This window comes from Capricornis sumatraensis, chromosome 22, assembly GCF_032405125.1.
Source record: "Capricornis sumatraensis isolate serow.1 chromosome 22, serow.2, whole genome shotgun sequence".
Lineage (NCBI taxonomy): Eukaryota > Metazoa > Chordata > Mammalia > Artiodactyla > Bovidae > Capricornis > Capricornis sumatraensis.
In genome coordinates, this window is record NC_091090.1 from 31,530,816 (window position 1) to 31,553,726 (window position 22,911).

At 47.6% G+C, this 22,911-nt stretch overlaps 1 protein-coding gene and 1 pseudogene across 2 annotated transcripts; both read left to right on the plus strand.

Annotated features, from left to right (window-relative positions):
* The first annotated feature begins 354 nt into the window (after positions 1–354).
* LOC138069747 (interferon-induced transmembrane protein 3 pseudogene) lies at positions 355–775 on the plus strand (annotated as a pseudogene).
* A 455-nt stretch (positions 776–1,230) lies between these two features.
* Positions 1,231–5,347, plus strand: LOC138069496 (BOLA class I histocompatibility antigen, alpha chain BL3-7-like). 2 transcript variants are annotated; one of them, XM_068960812.1, is made up of 8 exons: positions 1,231–1,354; positions 1,620–1,889; positions 2,086–2,361; positions 3,643–3,918; positions 4,035–4,139; positions 4,562–4,594; positions 4,731–4,778; positions 4,942–5,347. In XM_068960812.1, the coding sequence occupies exons 1-8, from the start codon at positions 1,285–1,287 to the stop codon at positions 4,944–4,946; spliced, it is 1,083 nt and encodes a 360-aa protein (XP_068816913.1). In that variant the 5' UTR covers positions 1,231–1,284; the 3' UTR covers positions 4,947–5,347. The 2 variants fall into 2 exon arrangements, with proteins under 2 accessions (XP_068816913.1, XP_068816912.1); XM_068960811.1 differs by lacking the exon at positions 4,942–5,347 and having other exon boundaries at positions 4,731–4,852.
* Positions 5,348–22,911: the final 17,564 nt, after the last annotated feature.

The window sequence follows — 22,911 nt, forward strand, 5'->3', positions numbered from 1 at the left end:
ACCTGATGAGAAGAACTGACTCTTTGGGAAAGACCCTGATGCTGGGAAAGATTGAAGGCAGAAGGAGAAGGGGACGACAGAGGATGAGATGGGTGGAGGGCATCACTGACTGGATGGACATGAGTTTGAGCAAAATCCAGGAGTTGGTGATGGACAGGGAATCCTGGAGCGCTGCAGTCCATGGGGTCGCAAAGAGTCAGACACTACTGAGCGACTGAAGTGAGCTGAACTGAAGAAGCTTCACTGTTGCCCAAAAGCCAGGAAATGGAAATTCAGAGAAATTGAAACTCCTGAGTAAAGAAAGAACCCCTGAGCATGTGCTGGCATCTGGACCGCAGTAGCTCTGTCCCCACCATGAACTGCACATCCCAGCCCTTATTCACTGGGGCACACGGTGCGGTGCCCCCAGCCTATGAGATGCTCAAGGAGGAGCATGAGGTGGCCGTGCTGGGGGTCCCCAGAGCCAGGCCCCCGTGACGACCACGGTGATCAACATCCGCAGCCAGACCTCTGTGCCCGACCACATCGTCTGGTCCCTGTTCAACACCATCTTCATGAACTGGTGCTGCCTGGGCTTCATGGCATTCGCCTACTCTGTGGAGTCTAGGGACCAGAAGATGGTTGGTGACATATTGGGGCCCAGAGCTACACCTCCATCTGTGCCCTGGTCCCGGGCCTCCTTCTGATTACCGTCCTCATCATCATTGTGTCCACCGGCTCCCTGATGATTATTCAAGCAGTTCTGGAGCTCATACAGAACTACGGAGGCCACTAGTCCCTGCCCACAGCCCGAGGCAGTCACCCCTTTTTTCTGCAGCCTATACAGGCATCTGTCCACCATGAAATAAAATGAAGCATTTGTTTTAGAAAAAAATTCACTGTTCTCACTACTATGTTTCTTTTGGGAAATAACTTGTTTTCCATATTAAATGCATGGGTTATTAATATTCTAAACAAATTAATTAAAAAATTCAAACTTTATTATTTCTACCATGGAAAATGTCTATTGGACTCAGGCAGACAGTGTGACAAGGAGCTCTCAGTGTAGGAGGGGAGGGATCAAGGCAAAGTCCCAGGTCCCCCAGAGGGCGAGGGTCTCAGGGTCTCAGGGTCAAGGGCGGTGTCTGGGACGGGGACGCTCCATCATGGGGATTTCCGTCTTGCGTTTCTTTCACTTTCCCTCTCACCAGCTGTGTCGGGCCCTAGTTGCCTGTAGTCGTCCCCGCGGTTCCGGGTTACAAAGTCTCTGAGCACACCCCACTCTCTTCTTCCCAGACCCCCGGGATGCGGGGCGTGGGGCCCAGAAACCTCCTGCTGCTGCTGGGTGCGCTGGTCCTCACTGAGACCCAGGCAGGTAAGTGCGTTGTCGGGAGGGAATGGCCTCTGCGGAGAGGGGCGAGGGGACCGCCCGAGGGTCGCAGGGGCAGGACCCCCAGGGAAGGACCCCGCCGCCCCCGACCAGACCCGCCCCCTCCGCCAGGTCCCGTCCTGTCCCTCCCTTGCTTCCCGCCCCCCAAGGCCTGGTCCTTCTCCGACCGTTTCGTTTCACGAGCTCCTCTCCCCCTCCCCCGCTCCCTGCCCGGTCACCTCTACCCGGGTCTCACCCCTCCCGCCCCCAGGCTCCCACTCGCTGAGCTATTTCTACACCGCCGTGTCCCGGCCCGGCCGCGGGGAGCCCCGCTTCATCGCCGTCGGCTACGTGGACGACACGCAGTTCGTGCGGTTCGACAGCGACGCCCCGGATCCGAGAATGGAGCCGCGGGCGCGGTGGGTGGAGCAGGAGGGGCCGGAGTATTGGGATGAGGAGACGCAGGGAACTAAGGACGCCGCACTGACTTTCCGAGCGAACCTGAACACCCTGCGCGGCTACTACAACCAGAGCGAGGCCGGTGAGCGACGCGGGCCCAGGGCCGGGTCTCGCTCCCATCCCCAGGGACCCGCGGGGTCGCCCGAGTCTGCGGGTCCGAGGGTCACCCCGACACTGCGGGACCCGCCCGACCCCCGACCCGGGAGGAGCCGGGGGGACTTGACCCGGTTTCATTTTCAGTTTGGGTTTAATCACCGCGGGTGGTCGGGGCGGGTCAGGGTCTCACACCCTCCAGGAGATGTACGGCTGCGACGTGGGGCCGGACGGGAGACTCCTGCGCGGGTATGACCAGTTCGCCTACGACGGCAGAGATTACATCGCCCTGAACGAGGACCTGCGCTCCTGGACCGCGGCGGACACGGCGGCCCAGATCACCCAGCGCAGTGCTGAGGCGGCAGGTGATGCGGCGCGTGTGAGGATCTACCTGGAGGGCAAGTGCGTGGAGGGGCTCCGCAGATACCTGGAGACCGGGAAGGACACGCTGCTGCGCGCAGGTACGAGGGGCGCTGGGCCGCCCTGGTCTCCCCTCAGGCTGGAGCTGGCTTCCCACAAAGAGAGGAAAATGGGTCCCTGTGGGAACAGAGCCGCAACTTCTATCAGGAGAGGGAGGAATGCGCCCAGGTTTTCATATCCTGTACGAGACGGTGACTCGCCAGTGGCCCCACTTGTTATTTAGTCGCTCAGTCGTGTCCGACTCTTTGCGACCCCATAGACTGCAGCACGCCAGGCTTTCCTGTCCATCACCAACTCCGGGAGCTAAGCTCAAACTCATGTCCACTGTGTCTGGTGATGCCACCCAACAATTTCATCCTCTGTCATTCCCTTTTCCTCCTACCTTCAATCTTTTCCAGCCTCAGGGTCTTTTCCAAAAAGTCGGCTCTTCACATCAGGTGGCCAAAGTATTGGAGTTTCAGCTTCAGTCTTTCCAATGAATATTCAGGGTTGATTTCCTTTAGAATTGACTACTTTGAACTCCTTGCTGTCCAAGGGACTCTCAAGAGTATTCTCCAACACCACAGATCAAAAGCATCAATTCTTCAGCACTCAGCCTTCTTTATGGTACAGCTCTCACATCCATACATGTCTACTAGAAAAAACACAGCTTTGACAATATGAACCTTTGTGGCAAAGTGATGTCTCTGCTTTTTGATATGCCGTCTAGATTTGTCATAACTTTTCTTCCAAGGAGCAAATGTCTTTTAATTTTGTGGCTGCATTCACTGTCCACAGTGATTTTGGAATCCAAGAAAATAAAGTCTGTCACTGTTTACATTGTTTCCCCGTCTGTTTGCTGTGAAGTGATGGGGCTGGATGCCATGATCTTAATTGTCTGAAGGACAATTAAGGAATCCAGTGTCTTTGACTAAGAAGCAGTAAACCATCCCTGAAAAAGGTGGTCAGTGCTGCCCTTTGACCCTGGCCACTATCTTGTGAACCATGACTTTGTCTCTCAAGGCTTGTTCTCACCCTGAGAACATCTTAGGAGCCCTGACTCCAGCTTTTCTAAGTCATTCAGCCTCCTCCCACGTCAGGACCATTACTCTGTATTCTGCCTCTTACACGGAGCCTCCTGCCTTAGCTGTCACCCTGACTCCAGAACTTTCCAAGGACTAGGAGCTGTTCCCAGACCCTGGGGTCCAGGCAGATGTCTGGTGTTTGTGCTGCTTCTTTTCAAACCCACTCTCCCACTTGTTCTCAGGATGGTCACCTGACACTGCTTCCAGTGGCCCACGGAGGTAACACAAACTGTGAGTTTTCTGATTCTTCTTCCTTAGACCCTCCACAGACACATGTGGCCCATCACCCCATCTCTGACCGTGAGGTCACCTTGAGGTGCTGGGCCCTGGGCTTCTACCCTGAGGAGATCTCACTGACCTGGCAGCGTGATGGGGAGGACCAGACTCAGGACATGGAGGCTGTGGAGACCAGGCCTTCAGGGGATGGAACCTTCCAGAAGTGGGCGGCCCTGGTGGTGCCTTCTGGAGAGGAACAAAGATACACGTGCCGTGTGCAGCACGAGGGGCTTCAGGAGCCCCTCACCCTGAGATGGGGTAAGGAGGGGGTCGGGATGGAGCTTCCTCTCAGAGAAAGCAGGAGCCCTTCTGGACACATTCAGCAAAGTCAGGACTGAAGCCTGAAGTCTGGGCCCGTTCCCTTTTTTCCACAGAACCTCCTCAGACCCCCTTCCTCACCATGGGCATCATTGTTGGCCTGGATCTCCTCGTGGTGGCTGTGGTGGCTGGAGCTGTGATCTGGAGGAAGAAGTGCTCAGGTAGGGAAAGGAAGGAGGGATCTGAGTTTTCTTGTCTCACTGGGCAGGTTTCTGGCCCAGGTGGAAGTTTGCCTGCCTCGTTACTGGAAAGTACCCTCCACACACTTGTGGAATCTGAGCTGATGCTAAGACTGACCCTTTTGTAAGGTACATGTGAAAATGAAAGACAGATTTTTCAGCTTCATAATTCCAGCTGGGGGCCTGTTTCTCAGCATTTGAAGGTCAGGAGGAAATGTCCCTGCTGAGGGCAGACCTCCAGGAGGGCAGCTGGTCCAGTTCCCCCACGTCTCCTTGCTTCATGCCTGTCCTGGATTTTTGGTCACAGTTCTGAAAAGTTCTTTGTCGTCCAGGACTAGGGGTTCCTCTAGGATCTCATGACTCAGTCTTCTCCCTGGTCCCCACGTGATATTTTCTTCTAACAGGTGAAAAAGGATGGATCTACACCCAGGCTGCAAGTAAGTACAGAGGGGGTGATTCCTGAGACCCTTGTGAGGGTGCAGACAGGCCATGGGGGGCTCACCCTCCTCAGAGTTCCTTCTCTAGTTTCTCTCCTGTGGGTTCTGACCACGTCCTGGTCTTGTTCTCCCCCAGGCAGTGACAGTGCCCAGGGCTCTGATGTATCTCTCACGATTCCTAAAGGTGAGACACTGGGGCGTCTAGATTGGGAGAGGAGTTGGGGCAGAGGGGACACACTGGGTGGCGGGGGCCTCTGAGTGGGACATGTAAGCATGTGGGGGACTGTGGAGAATGTCGGCCCTTACATGACTGACCTGAACTGGTTCCTGATTCTTTTCTCTCACAGTGTGAGACAGCTGCCTTGTGGGGACTGAGTGATGCTTCGTCCCACTTTGTGACGTCAGATCCTGGGACCCCTCTTTCTGCAGCTGCATCTGAATGTGCCTGTGCTCCTATTAGCATAACGTGAAGTGAAGTGAGCTCGCTCAGTCATGTCCGACTCTTTGTGACCCCATGGACTGTAGCCCACCAGGCTCTTCCATCCATGGGATTTTCCAGGCAAGGATACTGGAGTGGGTTGCCATTTCCTTCTCCAGGGGAACTTTCCGACCCAGGGGTCGAATCCAGGTTTCCCACATTGCATGCAGGCGCTTTACCCTCTGAGCCACCAGGGAAGCCCCCAGGGATGGTTTACCCAACCTGCGTTCTCTTCCCTCAGGCACATTCCTGTTCCAGCAGAGACAGAGCTGAACCCTCTCCATTGCAGTCTTTGCTTCACATGTGCTGAGTAAAGATGTCTTATTTTCCTATTGCAAATAAAATCTATATTGAATTACTTTTTTCTAATACCTGCCAAGAGAGTTTACTGGGAAAGTAAAGTAGAAGATTCCTTCAGTTTAAGAGAGAAAATGAACAGAAGTACCTGGAACCTTCCAGAATGGTTTGGATTGCTGTGCTCAGTCTGTTGCAGGAGAGACAGGAGGAGACTCTGAGGAGCTGGGCAGGTCGGAGCCTGTGTCCAGTCAGTGCTTAGTGCATCGTGGGCTTTGGTGTAGTCACTCTTGGGCTGGGTCATATTCTCAGCCCCTTTGTCCTTATCCCTTCAGTCCATCCTTGTCCCACCAAGACCTGTGTTCACAGGGACTCAGAAGTCACCTGGGCCTTGTCCTGTCTCTAGGATGGTGGGCATTGAGGACTTCCATCACCATATAGCCTGGGCTCAGCCTAGGACCTGCCCCCAGAGCTTTTTTGTATATATGGGTTTATAATTTGCTATTTAGGCTTTTTCTGAATAATGGTTGCTTTTTGCTCATATTTAGAGCTCTGTTATTCTGCTATGTGTGTCCCCCATCTGACAGGGACAGGAGCCATTGTCCCCAAAGTCCTGCGTAGAGGATCCTCAGTGCCGCCAAGAGGGAAACTCTCGTCTCACTCAGCTCTTGACAGCCTTCTCAGGCTGTTTCCTGGATTCTTCTTGGCATCCTTTCTGCATCTTTGTTTAAGGTACCAGATTCTGGGGTTATCATAGAGGAGGGACCCAATAGTTTCCAGTCTTCATTCTTGCTGGATTTCTATCTTCTCTGAAGCCTGTCACCACTTCCAATCCAAACTCCTGAATTTATAAAGCAGTGCCTAATAGTCACAGCAGGTTGGAATGTGGGACTTGTCACCTGGGATCATCTTTTCTGAAGAGAAAATAGCGTTATGTGTAGAGTACAGACTGGTCGGTGTGGGAGGGAGGGTGATGCACTCTGGTGGGGAAGCACAGGCAGCACTGATGTCAGTGTGAGGGGATGTTGTGCTGTAGCTGCCGCAAGAGCGCAAGTGGCCTGAGTCCACATTAATGAGTTGGAATACAGAGGCGTCCACACTGATCGTTCCTTCATCTGGTATTTGTTGTGCGCCTGATAGATGATGCTCTATGTTTGCATCTGTGAAACCTCAGTGAACTAACAACAGACACCCTTTGTTGGCCTCGTGCAGTGTGTTCTGGTGAGGGGGGCAGAGTGAGCCTCATAAGTGAGGGAAGTGTCTGCCTAGAGATTGGCAAGTGCTCTGAGGAAGGTGACCCCGAGTGTAAGTGTGTGGGTACAGGGAATGTGGCTTCCTCACTAGGGTGGTCAGTGTAGGCCTCATGGAGGAGATGATATTTGAGTAAAGATGTGAAGGACATGAAAGAATGTTCACAAGCATGTCTGGGGGGTGTGCCCTCCAGGCAGATGAGCCTCCAGTGCAAATGCAGGAGGGCAGGAGAGTGTGTGTGTTCAAGGAAGAGCCAGGAGGCAGGTGTGGCTGGAGGAGCGAGGAACTGTGATGAGATCCAGTGTCTGGCCAGATCATGTGGGCCTCCAGCATATTAGAAGGTGTCTGATGTCTGTGAAAGATGTGGACTCATAAGATGGTTTGAATAGAAGATGACCTGGTGTGACTGCTCGCTAGAAGCCTCAGTCTAACAGCTGTGCAGAATCGAGAGGTGAAGGGTGGGCGATGCAGTGGAGGAGCCTGTGGGATTAGTGCGGTGTCCAGGGTGGGGATGCTGGAGCTCCCCTGGACCCTCATTAGGTCTAGACAGTCGGGAGTAGAGCCTGAGAATCTGCATTTGTAATAAGGTTGGGGCTGATGCTGCTGGTCTTCAGATCACCCTTTTAGTAGCAAGAACGAACATAGACCAGGATTCCCACATGGTGTGTATCAGCCTCACACACAGAGGTTGTTAAAGAAGCAATCCCTTGGTCTTGTCCTAATACTCTGAGAAGGTGGTTCTGGGGAGAGGCTGAGCATTTTGTAAGAAGCCCCACAAGCAATTCTGATCAGCCAATTTAGGAAGCCCTGGGGTATATGAGATCAAGTGGCCAGAGAGGGGTCTTAAATCCACATTTAAAAGCGCTTTTTTTTTTTCCTTCAGAAAGAAAAGAGAATACCTATATTGTAAATTATGAGGTGTGATGTTGAGAAATAATGCAGTTCTTATTCCCCCTGAAGACTTAGGCAGTGGTTCACATTTCAGCATAATGAAATCCTTGCTCTCTGAAACTGTTCTCCAGGTTGAGTTCTCCTCACTCATTCTTGGAGCTAACAGTGGGATCCAAATTAAGTTAGACATACAGTACTATATATACATGGCTCCACGGAAACAGGATCCACAGTGTCCACTCCAGGCCAGATCCCACAAAGGCAGTTTCGCCCCTGCTGGGGCACAGTGTCCCTGCTCACACACTGAGCCCCTCGTGTTGGGTGTGGACCCTGCGCTGAGGACGGCTATCACTGAGTCTCCTGACAACTGGAGGTGGTGTGACTGCCACTCTCGACACCCTTGTCAGGTGCATCCTGCATAGTTCCAGCTTCTCTGCGTCACAACGTCCTGAGTAGAGTCTGGCATGTGGTCACCTGAGTGGTGGGACCTCAGCATCATGCTGTGTGCTCTGGCAAGAATATCTGGGAAAGTGGGTTTTCTTTAATGGAGGAAGGTGATCTCTGCCTCCTACCAAGACTCTTTCAGTGTGGAATGCTCCTAGTCTGGAAATGCCCCTTATCATGTGAGGAGGAGAGAGGGATGGACAAGAACATCAAATTTCAATTGTTAGAGCAAAGATCTGGAACTGGAAGTGGAACTTGACCTGGTACAATGCAGGCACTCGGGTTTGGCTGAAAGAACAAGTGACTAATAAATGCCATCCAGGGTAGAGATCTTGAGAAGGAAATGGCAACACACTCCAGTGTTCTTGCCTGGAGAATCCTGTGGACAGAGGAGCCTGGTGGGCTGCCGTCTATGGGGTCACACAGAGGCGCACACGACTGAAGCGACTTAGCAGCAGCAGCAGCAGCAGAGTAGACATCTGCTTGCTTCCTTGTTTGTTTTGTTTTGTTTTCATTAGCGTGTAATTGATTTACAATGCTGTGTCACTTTCTGCTGTACAATACAGTGAATCAGCTCTAAATATATTCAGTCTTTTTTAGATTCTTTCCCCATACATGCCATTAGAGAGTGCTGGGTAGAGTTCCCTGTGCTATGCAGGATCCACAGCACTTTAAAGTGCTGCCCAGATGGTGGTGGAGGGAGATCCTAGGAGGATGGCTCTGCTCCAGATGCAGAAGAATCCAGACCAGGTGGGAGCACGTCAGCAGGGTCCAGGATGAGATTTCCAAAGAAGGAAAAACTGATGGAATATCCAAAGTATCCCCACTTCTTGAAAGAGTCATGCAAACAGGGGAATCATTAGAGCTGAATTCACGAGAGCTTCATAGAACATAATCAGCAAACACAAAGGCGATTTTTAACTCAGGGAGAACAAGAGGTTGTGCATAAAGTGAGAGGTAATAGAGTTTACACATGAGTGTGTCCGCTAAAATTGGCACTTGCTGAGGGTATTTGCCCTCTGCCTCTCCAGAGATTGAATCCTGGGCTCCTACAGCTGTTGACCTTCGACACACCCTGAGGAAGTGCAGGGAGGAGAATGAGGCCCTTTGTGCTCCAGGGAAGCTAGTGGAATGGGTCTTTAGAGAGATTATTTTCAAGAACTGATTTTGTGATCTCAGTTCCTGCATCTCATATCTGTTCCTGTTGTTCAGTCGCTAAGTCGTGTCTGACTCTTCGTGACCCTATGGACTGCAGCGTGCCAGGCTTCGCTGTCCTACGCTATTTCCCGGAGTTTGCTCAAGGTCATGTCGATTGGCTTGGTGATGCTACCTAAGCATCTCATCCTCTGTCCCCACCTTCTCCTTTTGCGTTCTATCTTTCCCAGCATCAGGGTCTTTTCCAATGAGTCTGCTCTTCTCTTCAGATGGCCAACATATCGGAGTTCAGCTTTAGCATCAGTCCTTCCCACCAGTATTCAGGGTTGATTTCCTTTAGGATGGACTGGTTTGATCTCCTTGCTGTCCAAGGGACTCTCAAGAGTCCTATCCAGAACCACAATTTGAAAGCATCAGTTCTTTGGCCCTCAGGTTTCTTAGTGGTCCAGCTCTCACATTTGTACACGACTAACTGGAAAAACTGTAGCTATGACAATATGGATCTTTGTTGGCATAGTAATATCTCTGCTTTTTAATACACTGTCAAAGTTGGTCATAGTTTCCCTTCCAAGGAGCAAGTGTCTTTTAATTTCATGACTGCAGTCTGTCTGCAGTGATTTTGGAACTCAAGAAAATAAAATCTGTCACTGCTTCCACTTTTTCCCCTTCTATTTGCCTTGAAGTGATGGGACTGGATGCCATGATCTTGGCTTTTTAAATGTTGAGTTTTAAGCCAGCTCTTTCACTCTCCGCTTTCACACTCATCAGGAGGCTCTTTAGTTCTTCTTCACTTTTTTCCATTAAAGTGGTATCATCTCCTTATCTGAGGTTGTTGATATTTCCCCTGGCAATCTTGAATCCAACTTGTGATTCAACTAGCCTGGCATTTTGGTTAATGTATCTTGCATATAAATTAATAAGCAGGGTGACAATGTACAGCCTTATTATACTCCTTCCTAATTTTAAACCAGTCCGTAGTTCTGTGCCTGGTTCTATCTGTTGCTTCTTGACCTGCATACAGGTTTTCAGAAGACAAGTAAGGTGGTCTGGTATTCCCATCTCTTTCAAAGACTTTAGCATAGTCAATGAAGCAGAAGTGGGTGTTTTTCTAGATTCCCTTGCTTTCTCTGTGATCCAACAAATGCTGGCAATTTGATCTCTGGTTCCTCTGCCTTTTCTAAACCCAGCTTGTACATCTGGAAGTTCTCAGTTCACATACTGCTGATGCCTAGCTTGGAGAATTTTGCTAGCATGTGAAGTGAGTACAATTGTACGGTAGTTTAAACATTCTTTGGCATTGTCCTTCTGAGGGATTGGAATGAAAACTGACCTTTTCCAGTCCTTTGGTTCGCTTCACTTCCTCATATGTAGAAAAACATTAAATCCTTTCATGGTGAGATCAGCTCCTTGTGACCAGCAGAAAACCTTTGGAAGATAAGTATTTGATTGTGCTGAACTCCCCCCTTCACCAAAATCATATACACTGACCTTCCCTCCCTACCTCTTTGGAGCTGTTTCTCAGAGCTTTCTGAGGTGCTGTCTCCCAGGCTGCAGTCCTCATTTTTCCCCAAATAAAACTTAACTCACAAGTCTTAAGTTGAGCATCTTTTTAGTTGACAAGTGTAGTAGTCAGGGAAAAGAAAAAGCTGAATGAACTAAGTATGATCCATATATCAATGAAGTGGGAACTGAAGGGATGGGAAGAGTGAGAGAAAGCCGTGACCATGAACTATTGCATCAGCCTCTGTGTGATGCGACACAGTGGCTGAGACAGAAAAATCAAGCAGCAGTTCCAACAAGGCACCGGGTTTAGAGATTTGGAAATAAAAGCCAAAAGAATCAGCTAAAAATCATTCAAAGTGGTCACCAATGGGAAAGCAGAAATTGAGAAGAATCAGGATTATAAGAGTCTGTATCATGAGAAATCAAGCACAGATATTTGACTTCTTAATTTATAGACAATTGTGCCTTTGATTAAATTATCACACAAGAAAATGACTGAGGATGAAAGTTTATGCTTAATGAGAGCTGACTGCAATAAATGACACCTGAAAGTTTACTAAAATGCAAGAATACTCAAAACATGCATGTACAACTGTATGAATGAGGTTAACCTTGAATAAAACCATGAAGGAATATATCATCCCATTTGGATAAACAGATTTGGAATGAGTTCTCTAGTCCCATTACCTTACCGTGTATCGTGTGCACCTGGCAGGGAGGGAACAGGCCCTGCGTAGGGAGAACCCTTCACCACCCTCTTGCTTCCAGTCAGGTCCTGCTGCAGAAAGTGCTCCTGTCCCCTGTCTCGGGTCTGTGGGAGGTGCCCCTTAGAACACGCGTGCCACAGATGCTTTACCTGGGTGGGGCTAAGGTTGTCCTGACCAAGGAGAGCACCGCTCACCTGTGTGACCCCAGACCAGAAGTCAGGAATGACTGAGGGTCTGATGGAGAAGCCTCACCTCCCGTCTGCCCTGTGGAAATCAGTCTGAGTTGATGGAGGGAGATGCTGCTGCTTGATTGATGCCTCCACGTTCTGGGCTCCTTTACCCTCTCAGTTCAGGACACTCACCCCAACAGTCACGGTGCCCTCGAAGCAGATGGTCCCATATTCCTCCTAATCAGAAGCCCCCAAGCCCTGTCCTGTCCCCTCCCCCGACATCCCCCTTCAGCTCTGCTTCATCACATGAGGGTGACAACTGTTCAGGGGAGGTTCCCCCCAGGGTCAGGCACTGAACACTGGCCCCAGGGGTCCCACTGCATTATCCCCCGGCCCTTTATGCTGAGCCTGCCAGACAGTGGGAGCTGGAGGGAGAGAGAGGTGGGGGATTATTAGAGCCTCCTCAAGGCTGAGAGAAAACCCTCCATTTCCCCAGAATCTTACACACTGTCCCTTCACAGCATGGGAAACAAAATGCAATCCAGATGTGTATATTTAAAGAGCAGTTAGAACTTTTAATATGAAATGATACAGATGTTGCAGGCATGAAGGAACATATATGCATATGTGACTGTGACAAGGGTGAAGGGAACCTTAGATTTGCAGAAATCTGCTAGTAGTCATCTCAGGAGAAGCCACAATAAGGAAGCTAGCAGAAAAAGCTTATTGGTAATAATTTATTGTCCATGTGCTCTGTTATAATTAAAAAGCAAAAGTATGATTAGTACTAGTGTGGTTCAGCTGCGACCACCTCAAATATATTAACGCTTTTAATCATCCCAATCATGACTGGAAAGAAACAGTAGTTTTCTCATTTCATAGATGAAGAAATGGAGACCTCAAGAAGGAATGTGTTATATTGTAATTCAACTAACTTCAAAATAATAATAATAATGCTGCTAAGTCACTTCAGTCGTGTCCGACTCTGTGCGACCCCATAGATGGCAGCCCGCCAGGCTCCCCAGTCCCTGGGATTCTCCAGGCAAGAATACTGGAGTGGGTTGCCATTTCCTTCTCCAATGCATGAAAATGAAAAGTGAAAATGAATTCACTCAGTTGTGTCCGACTCCTAGCGACCCCATGGACTGCAGCCCACCAGGCTCCTCCATCCATGGGATTTTCCAGGCAAGAGTACTGGAGTGGGTTGCCATTGCCTTCTCCGAATAATAATAATAAATACATCTATATGGAATCTAGAAAAAATGGTACTGATGAACCTATTTACAGGGCAGGGATAGATGCAGACGTGGAGAATGGACTTGTGAGGGAAGGCGAGGGTGGGACGAGTTGAGAGAGTGGCATTGAAATATATCCTTTACCATGTGTCAAATGAAAGCCAGTGGGAAGTTTTGGTATAACATAGGAAGCTCAACCTGGTGCTGAGTGACCTGGAGGGGTGGGATGGGGAAAGTGGAGGGAAATTCCAGAGGGAGGAGATACATGTATACTTATGGCTGATTCACACTGCTGTATGGCAGAAACCAGTACAACACTTTAATACAAGTATTCTCTAATTGAAAATAAAATATACAATAAAAATAATAAGATAAATAACAGAACACACATAAAGGAAAAAGTGCTATTAAGACCAGAGCTAGCAACTGAATTCAGGCCTCCTGGCTGCAAGTTCTAAGCTTTCCCTGTTAGACTGATGGAGCCGGGATCTGACCTGAGGACTGACATCCTGGGTGTGTGAGGCCATTATGATCAGTTGGCTCCATCTGGCATCGATCCAGGTCTTGTAGGCTAATAGGCTCTGGGGAAAAGAAAAACCAATAAATCACTGACCAACTGGTTGCAGAATATTGTTTTTTATTCCCAGAGATTCTCTTTCAGTTGCTCCAAGGTCAGATTTGGCCATCCTCTGAGGGAAAACACACCCAGCCTTTTTGGCCTCCTTTTTCCCAGCTCTTCCTGGACTCCTCCTCTGATTCCATCAACATCTTCACCTGTCCCTGCTGCCACCACCCTCCACAACAGGGACAGAAGTCGGCAGGAAGAAAGGAAAAGCTCCAGGGGTGAAACTCAAAGCCCTCCTGCCTTAAACGCAGACCCAAGTCTTAATTGGTTTCCCCTTTCAGTTCAGTTCAGTCTCTCAGTCGTCTCCGACTCTTTGGGACCCCATGGACTGCAGCACCCTGTCCATCACCAACTCCCAGAGCTTGCTCAAACTCATGTCCATCCAGTCGATGATGCCATTCAACCACCTCATCCTCTGTCATCCCCTTCTCCTCCTGTCTTCAATGTTTCCCAGCATCAGGGTCTTTTCCAATGAGTCAGTTCTTTGCATCAGGTGGCCAAAGTATTGGAGCTTCAGCTTCAGCATCAGTCCTTCCAATGAATATTCAGGACTGATTTCCTTTACGATTGACTGCTTTGATCTCCTTGCAGTCAAAGGGACTCTTAAAAGTCTTCTCCAACACCACAGTTCAAAACATCAATTCTTCAGCGCTCAGCTTTCCTTGTAGTCCAACTCTCACATTCATTCATGACAACTGGAAAAACCATAGCTTTGACTAGGGGGACCTCTTTTGGCAAAGCAATGTCTCTGCTTTTTAATATGCTGTTTAGGTTGGTCATAGCTTTTCTTCCAAGGAACAGTTAATTTCATGGCTGCAGTCACCATCTGCAGTGATTTTGTAGCCCCCCAAAGTAAAGCCTGTCACTGTTTCCATTGTTTCCCCATGTATTTGCCATGAAGAGATGGGACCAGATGCCATGATCTTAATTTTTTGAATGTTGAATTTTAAGCCAGCTTTTTCACTCTCCTCTTTCACTTTCATCAAGAGGCTTTTTTGTTTCTCTTCCCTTTCTGCTATTAGAGTAGTGTCATTTGCGTATCTGAGGTTACTGATATTTCTCCTGGCAGTCTTGATTCCAGCTTGTGCTTCATCCAGCCTGGCATTTCACATGATGTGCTCTGCATATTAATGAAATAAGCAGGATGATAATATACAGCCTTGACGTACTCCTTTCCCAGTTTGGAACCCGTCTCTTTTTCCATGTCCGGTTCTAACTGTTGCTTCTTGACCTGCCTACAGATTTCTCAAGAGGCAGGTAAGGTGGTCTGGTAGTACCATCTCTTGAACAATTTTCCAGTTTGTTGTGATCCATAGTCAAAAACTTCAGCGTAATTAATAAAGCAGAAGTAGATTTTTTCTGGAATTCTCTTGCTTTTTCTATCATCCAGCGGATATTGGCAATTTGATCTCTGGTTCCTCTGTCTTTTCTAAGTCCAGCTTGAATATCTAAAAATCCATGGTTCACATACTGTTTAAGCCTGGCTTGGAGAATTTTGAGCATGACTTTGCTAGCATGTGAGATGAGTGCAACTGTGTGGTAGTTTGAACATTCTTTGGCCTTGCTCTTCTTTGGATTGGAATGGAGTGGAACTTTTCCAGTGCTGTGGCCATTGCTGAGTTTTAGGACAAACTAATACGGTTCCCTGATTCTGATTTCCTTTACTTGCCGTCAGCTCTGCCGTGAGGAGTGGTCTACACTTGGGTACAGGATGTTTTGAAAAAGCACTGGATGGAGACTTTCAGACTTGGACTTTGCTTGAGCTGTGTTAACTGGGCAAGTTATTCAACTCCCACTGTTCTCTGTTTATTTCCCCTTAACGGAGGGTTAGATTACGACCCTGCAGGTCTCTTCTATGCCAACGGTCTGGTATTCTGAGCACACAATCCTTAGCAGAGAGTCACAGGGCATAGCATTCACGGAGGAGGACACCCCGCTCAGTACACTCGTCCTCCAGGTGCTGAGATGCAACACCTCGGCACTAACAAGCACTAAACTGGTGCTGAGAAAATTCCTGAATGAATTTCAGAATCAAATACAAGTAACTCTGGGGTTGCCCCAGCCTGGATTCAACACACCCTGCCTGGGCTCCAGAGTTTCCAGCTCCAGATCCTCGACCTGCACTGACACACTTCCAGCATCACTGCGTGTTCCTCTTCCTCTCACACTGTGAGCCCTTAGAAGGTGGGTCTGTGCAGGTAACTGGATGTGACCACTGGAGAACCCTTGCTTGAATTCTTGCTCCTGTAAGACTCAACAGATAAGAGCTGAGCAGCCTCACCATTCAGCTTTGATTGTACCTCTGGCTTATGTCTTGACTTGGTTACAAGGCCTTCCACACACTGTTTCAACAGAGCTGAAACCTCAAGTGACTTTAACAAGAAATTATCAAACTACAATGTCTTCCCTGAGCCCACTGTGCCTGATTGTACCCCCCACCTTGCTGCACACTAACTCCCGACTGCTTGCAATGTCTTCATTTTCTTTTTTCTTTTTTGTTTTTTCATTCTTTTCCTTTTGTCTTTTATGATTATCCTAACCATCCACATGGGTGAAGTTCTATCCAAAGTTCCACCTCATTCATTAAACTCTCTCTAACTGCTGGGGTGTCTGGCCTATGAACTTTAGGACACTATTCCTCTGCTTCACTTTTAGCCTTGAAGGAGGTTCTGGTCTGGGACATCTCTGCACATGCCCCAGACGGTCCATCAGGAGTTCCCAGAAATAGAGGAGGTCATCCACACAGTCATTGTCAGCCCTTAATGACCAACACTAGGTTATCATCTGGTTCCCCATCTCCAGAGCCCCCAATTTCTTTGCTAAGCATGCATCCTTGAGCAGTGAGATTGCTGAATTAATAATTAGTTAATGGCACACAGACCCCAGCCTTCATTCTCAGGTGATGACTGTGTTCACTCCCCTGCCTCACCTGATGCTACGGGAAGCCCATCCCGAGGGCCTCTCGCTCCTGAGGACTTGTGAGAGGTGGAGAGCACCGCTCCCCCTGCTTTCTCCCGGACTCCTGCCTGCTTTCATCAATGGGTGCTCTTTGTTCAGACCAGTCTCCAGGTTTGGCTGTGATATCACTGCACATTTCTCAGATTTAGTGGGAAATCCTCACCTGACTCGTCAAGAGCTTAGTCTCATTGACAAAGTAGTTTGGCTCCTCCATCAACCACGCAAGACTCTGCCCTCCCCGCCTCGCTGTTCTGGAGGATGAAAGTTCCTGATGAAAGTGTCCATCCACAAACCAGAGGCAGTAAGTGTAGGGACTCCGGGACCTGGTTCAGACACGGCCGTGCAAAAACACTGCAGAGCTTGATCCTGAGGTCAGAACCAGTGGATTGAAAGTAAACTCTACTATTTATGAGTAATGATCCCTTCCCAGTGTGTGAGAAATGTTGTGTTGTGTGTGTGAAAGAGAGAGAGAGATTTATTTTAAAACTTGGCTCATGAATCTAAGGGTCTTGTGCATCCAAAGATGCAGGGCTGGCAAGCAGGCTGGAGACTCGGGGAAGGATTGATGTTACAGACAGTGTCCAAAGGTGGTCTGGACAATAGTGTGGCTGGCCTGACTGTCCTCTCTGAGATTTAGAAAAATCTTGAGTTTATCATCACTTTCATATTGCAAAATTTTTTAAAGGCCTGTGTGTTTGGCTTTCCTTTGTTCTTATCGTTAGTGTGCTGCTATTTGTGGAAAGAATTGTTGTGCAATGTTCTGACTTCTGTAAATTCATGAACTTACAATAGGGAGTTCCCTGAATGTTCAGTGGTTAAGACTGCACTTCCAATGCAAGGTTGCAGAACTAGGGATTAGTCGAGGAGGGGAACCTGGATCCCACAGGCTGCAGGGCATGGTGAAAAAAAGAAAAAAGAAAAAAAATTTTCTTAAGAACCTACAATAGATTACTAAGAATAAATAGATTCTTGGTCACACTGGAAGAGAATGGAGAAGGTACTATTATCATATTAGGTAGTGAGACTACGGGTGAATTTTTTTCCGTTTAAAAAATTATTTGCTGTTGTTGTTGGTATGTGGTGTGCTATCAGAAAAAAATGAAAGAAGGAAAAGAGCTGATTTTGGCTGTTATGATGCAAAAAAAAGAAAACAAAACAAAAATGTACATGTACTATCCAAATTATTCCATTTATTACTCTGAAGTCAGTCAGATATAATCACAGCTGAAGTATCAAGTGTTTGGAATGAGACTCAGAAGTGCCCAGCCCAGGATGACACAGCTGGTGGAAGCCAGGTCCTGAGACAACCAGCCCAGTGTCCCATCGCTATGGCAACTTCAGAGAGGAAGGGGGCTTCAGAGACCATGGGGTTGATCCTCTCACAACATCACCCTTCTCTATACAACGTCCAGAGGAAACAGTTGAACTCCTTTAGTGATGGAGAATTCAGCTGCTCCCAAATAAGCTGATTCCTGTGTAATCGTAATTGTTAATAAAAACAATACCTTATGATGAACCCAATTCTGTCTCTTTAATGCTTCTACAGAAATGACCAATTTTTGAATTCTATGGTCAGAAAGAATTTTTAAGCCTTCAGATAACACTCTTCAAATATGAAGAGTCTATTTTTAAGCGAATTATATCTCATCAGGAAGAAAAAAAAAAGGCTATTAAGTGGGAAGGTTGGTCCAAATATTTCAGCCAATCAATATTATAAACATGAAGTTCTCCCTAATCACACTTTGCGTGAGTGCGTGCTAAGTCACACAGTTGTGTCCGCCTCTTTGCAACCCCATAGACTGTAGCCTGCCAGGCTCCTCTGTCCATGGGCTTCTCCATGCGAGAATACCGGAGTGAATTGCCTTGCCCTCCTCCAGGGGATCTTCCCAACCCAGAGTTCAACCAGAGTCTCTTAACGCCTCCTGCATTGGCCGGCGAGTTCTTTATCACTAGGGCCACCTGGGAATCCCAATGATGCTTTGAGGAAGTTTATTAATTCTTTAACTGAAGTGATATTTATTTAGCACATGCTTTCTCCCAGGCCCTGGCAATGCATTAGGTGAAAGTGAAAGTCGCTCAGTCTGGTCTGACTCTTTGTGACCCCATGGACTGTATAGTCCATAGAATTCTCCAGGCCAGAATATTGAGTGGGTAGCCTTTCCCTTCTCCAGGGGATCTTCCCAACCCAGGGAAGGACCCACGTCTCCCGCATTGCAGGCGGATTCTTTACCAGCTGAGCCACAAGGGAACCCCAAGAACATGCCCTGTGTATTTCGATGCTAAATAGTCCAGCTTGAAAACAGGCATTTGGAATAGAGAGCAAGGGCGCCTCTCTAGTCTGGGAGCAGCTCAGGATGTCCTTCCTGAGGAGGGGACATTTGAAATCAGCCTTGAGGATGAACAGGAGTTGACGGGTCAGCTATGGTCTATATAGAGGGAAGCCGCTGATAAGGAGTCGTGTGTGTATATTGCACAGTGTGGTGGTGTCACAGGACAGACCAAGTCCCTGGAGACTGGAGAGTGGGCGCTCCACCTGGGGACTCTGCACCCCAGCGTGTCTTCCCCTACCCTCTTAGCTCTGTTACTCCAGACAAGTTATTTTCCCTCTGTGCTCATCTGCATCTGCAAAATGGGCGACGTTTCAGGGACGTGGTGAGGGCTGGTTGAGTTGATATGGGAAGTGCTCAGGACAGTGCCTGGCACATACTGGATGCTCAAGCCTTGTTTGCTCTGGTGGCTGGAGGGAACCGAGGTGGGAGAGAGTGGGAGGCTGAGGATGGAGGCTGGGCCCTGGAAGCCTTCCTTGCCTGGTGGGATTTTCTTTTTGCTGACCTGAGAGCCTATCAAAGACAAATGACATAAATTAGGTTCTAATCATGTCTCCTTCAGGCTCATCTGGCTGTGACAGTCTCTCAGACGTCCCTTTTTGTTTGATGACCTGGATGTTTTTGAGAATTGCTCAGGGATAGTGTGGAATGTCTCTCTAGTTGAGTTGGGTTTTAGGAAAGAAGACCACAGAGATGAAGTGACATTCTCCATGCATCAAGGGTTTATACTGTCCACTGGAATATCACTAATAAATTCACTTCAGCACCCACCTAAGATATATTTCCTAGGTCTCTCCTTGTGAAGTTCTATTTTCACTTCCTCGCTGTCCACACTGTAGTCTTTGGGAGGAAGTCATCACGTGCAGTCCACACTTAAGGGGCGCTCTGATATAAACTCTGGTGTGCAGAGGTTTGTGCAAATATGAGTTTTCCAGTGAGATGGAGAAGTACTAGACTGGTGAGCAGGCTGGATGGAGAGTCTCTGTGTAACTTTGTAAGAAACTGCTGACTCATTTCTAGTGGCTGTTCTGCTTCCTATTCCTGCCCCAGTGAGCGAGGGTTTCTGCTGCTCCATGTCCTGGTCAGCACTTGGCATCCCCGGTTCTTGGGTTCTAGCTACTCTACTAGGTGTGTGGGGATGTATCATTGCTGTGTTTATTTGCATGTCTTCATGACATGTGATGTTGAGCATCTTTTGTATGTATTTCCATATCATCCTGAAGAGGTGTCTGTTCAGACTTTTCCTTCATTAAATTGCTGTTTATTTCTATATTGTTGAATGTAATGTTTCTACATATATTCTAAAGCAAGTTCTTTTTCATATATGTGGATTTGCAAATCCATTTGTTCCTGTCTGTGCCCTGAGCTCTTTCCCTGACATAACAGTATTCATTAACGTCTAGATGTACATTTCTGAGAAGAGAAATAGGGAATTCCTAACTGCAATGGTTTCTAAATAGAGGACTTGGGTGACTGGGGATGGAGGGAGAACATGAATTAGTTATTTTCTTTATGCTGGAGTATCTTAGTCCTCTTGTGTGGAGTTAAATAATGCTTTTGAAAAATGAGCTGCAAATACCTTGCCCTTGTAAAACCCTTGACCAGTCACCTTCAGGTCACGTGTTCGCACGCACATTCTCTGTTCCAGGACCCATCATATGTTGACTGAGCTGTTCTGCCATAGAAATTCCACCACTGGAAGATGGGCTGACTTGTACGGACAATTCTTCCCACAGCAAATAGCTGAAAATGCCATGGAAAACACAAAAACTGTCTTAAAAGCATCAGAGAGGTAACAAAGTCATAACAGACAACCACACCTCTCAAAAGAAGGTAAAGATTCTGCTTGGCCTCCACAGAGAACTCAGTCCTGAGAAGACAAGAAAAGCCCGTGTGAGTCACTGCCCGGGGCCCAGGCATGGAGCCCAGGAAGTCCAGCCTCATGTCCCCAGCTCTTCACTTTTCTCCCCACCTGTCTTCTTTCTTAAAAATTTAAATGAAGCTTTATAATTCTGAATATGTTGTATATGTATAGCACATGATATAATAAAGATTCACTGTCAAATAAGTTACAAAGGGTTGAAAGTGATAAAGGACAACGTTAAGAGAACTGGAATCCTCACACGGGAGATATTTGGTGGCATTACTTTTAGTTTATTTTCATCTTCCGGCTGCTGCCCAGGTGCTGGGACCGTCTCTGTCTAAGCTGTTGAGCTCAGATCTCAGGGGCCCCCACCCTGCATTCTCCAGAAGCCACTTCCTGACTCAGCACACTTCCTCCTCTCTCCTCAGTGCCCTCTTCTGTCTCCTTCCCTCGTCTTTACTATTTTTTTTTGTTTAATATGTATTTGTTTGGCTGCTTTGGGTCTTAGTTGAAGCACGAGGGAGCTTCCTTGCTCCTTTGCCGCACATGGATTGCGGCACATGGGCTCCGGAGCAGCTGAACTTCCATAGCTGCGTCGTGCTGGCTTAGTAGCTCCGTGTCCTGTGGGGTCTCAGTTCCTGACCGGGGACTGCAGGTGCGGACCGTGCTCTGGCAGGCGGATTCTCAGCCACTGGACCAGCAGGGAAGTCCTGTCACAACTGTTTCTGCATCTTTGAGTTTGAACAGGTGTGTGTGTGTCTTTGTGAGTGTTTGATTCACACAGAGAAGATTTATGGATTTCTATGATTTTTCATCTGTGGGTCATACAACTCTTCATTTCCCAAGTGTAAAATAGTCATGTATATTTTTGTCCAGGAGACAAGAGTCCAAGGGTGAAGGAAAAAAGAATTGCTTGAATATGAGGGGAAAGTGTAGAAGAAGAATACCATGGAACCCATTCTTTCCAGCTAGAGAAACCCCCGAAACAAGAAGCTGTTTGCCACAGCTAGAGAGTAGCCCCCACGTGCCACAGCTAGAGAAAAGCCCACAGACCAATGAAGACCCCACACAGCCAAAAATAAATGAATAAAATTATTTTTTTTTAAAAAGAATTTTAAGGTGGTGGATTCTTAGCTTACATCTTCTGCTTCATAGTTTTGCAAGTATGTACGAGTCCTACAAGGTATTTGATTTATGTTGTGTTCAACAAATACTTTGTCTTGGGTTCAGTGAACACTTCTGTGTCTACTTATGCTTACCAGCTTAAGGAAAACACCAAGAGCTCAGTATAATAGAGCCAAGAATTCACTCCAGTGATGGGCAGTCTTGAACACTTATAACCTGAAGGTGCTATACCATGGTCTGCTTAAAGTCTGCTTAACATTCTAGTTGCTAAAACACATATTAATGAAACTTTCTGTGCATGCTACATTTTAAGGCTGTACCTTAAATAGACAAACCCACTGTATTCATATAAAGTGAAAGTGAAGTTGCTCAGTTGTATCCAACTCTTTGCGACCCCATGGACTGTAGCCCACCAGGCTCCTTGGTCCATGGGATTTTCCAGGCATGAATACTGGAGTGGGTTGCCATTTCCTTCTCCAGGGGATCTTCTCGACCCAGGGATCGAACCCAGGACTCCTGCAGTGTAGGCAGATGCTTTTCTGTCTGAGCTACCAAAGACTGTATTTTAATGTGCATCAATCTATGAGTCACACAATAGCTTTTGGGAGGAAGAGGCTGAAAGTTAAGGACATTCCAGACATGCACTGTCCGATATGCTGGTGACTAGTCGTATATGGCTATTTGAATTAAATAAAATTAAAATAGACACAGACTCACAGGTACAGAACAGGCTTGTGGTTGCCAAGAGGGAGGGGGCTGGGGGTTGGGGGTTAGTTAGCTGCAAACCATTCCATAAAGAATGGATGAACAGGGGACTTCCCTGGTGATCCAGTGGTTAAAATCTGTCTCGCAATGCAGGGCAAAAGGATTCAGTCTCTGGGCAGGGCACTAAGATCCCACACGCCTTGGAGCAACTGGACTCGCATACCAGGATGAAAAAGATCCCTCATGATGCAGTGAACACCCTGTGTGCTGCAACTGAGACCCAACGCAGCCAATTAAATAAATAAATAAATATTTAAAGAAAATAATAGAATGGATAAACAGTGATAGCACAGGTAGCCGTATTCAACATCCTGGAATAAATCATAATGGAAAAGGATATAAAGAAGAACCAATAAATGTGTATAACTGAGTCACTCTGCTACACAGCAGAAACCAACATAACACTGTAAATCAACTAGCCTTCAACAGAATAAATAAAAATATTTGAACAATTAATTCATTAAATAAAATAAAAGTACTCATCACAACAGTCATGTTTGAGGTGCTGAAATAGCCACATGTAGC

Coding starts and splice junctions, on each gene's coding strand:
- LOC138069496 (XM_068960811.1), top strand. CDS start 1,285: ATGCGGGGCGTGGGGCCCAGAAACCTCCTGCTGCTGCTGGGTGCGCTG. Junction 1,890..2,085: donor CTACAACCAGAGCGAGGCCG/GTGAGCGACGCG, acceptor GGGGCGGGTCAG/GGTCTCACACCCTCCAGGAG. Junction 3,919..4,034: donor GCCCCTCACCCTGAGATGGG/GTAAGGAGGGGG, acceptor TTTTTTCCACAG/AACCTCCTCAGACCCCCTTC.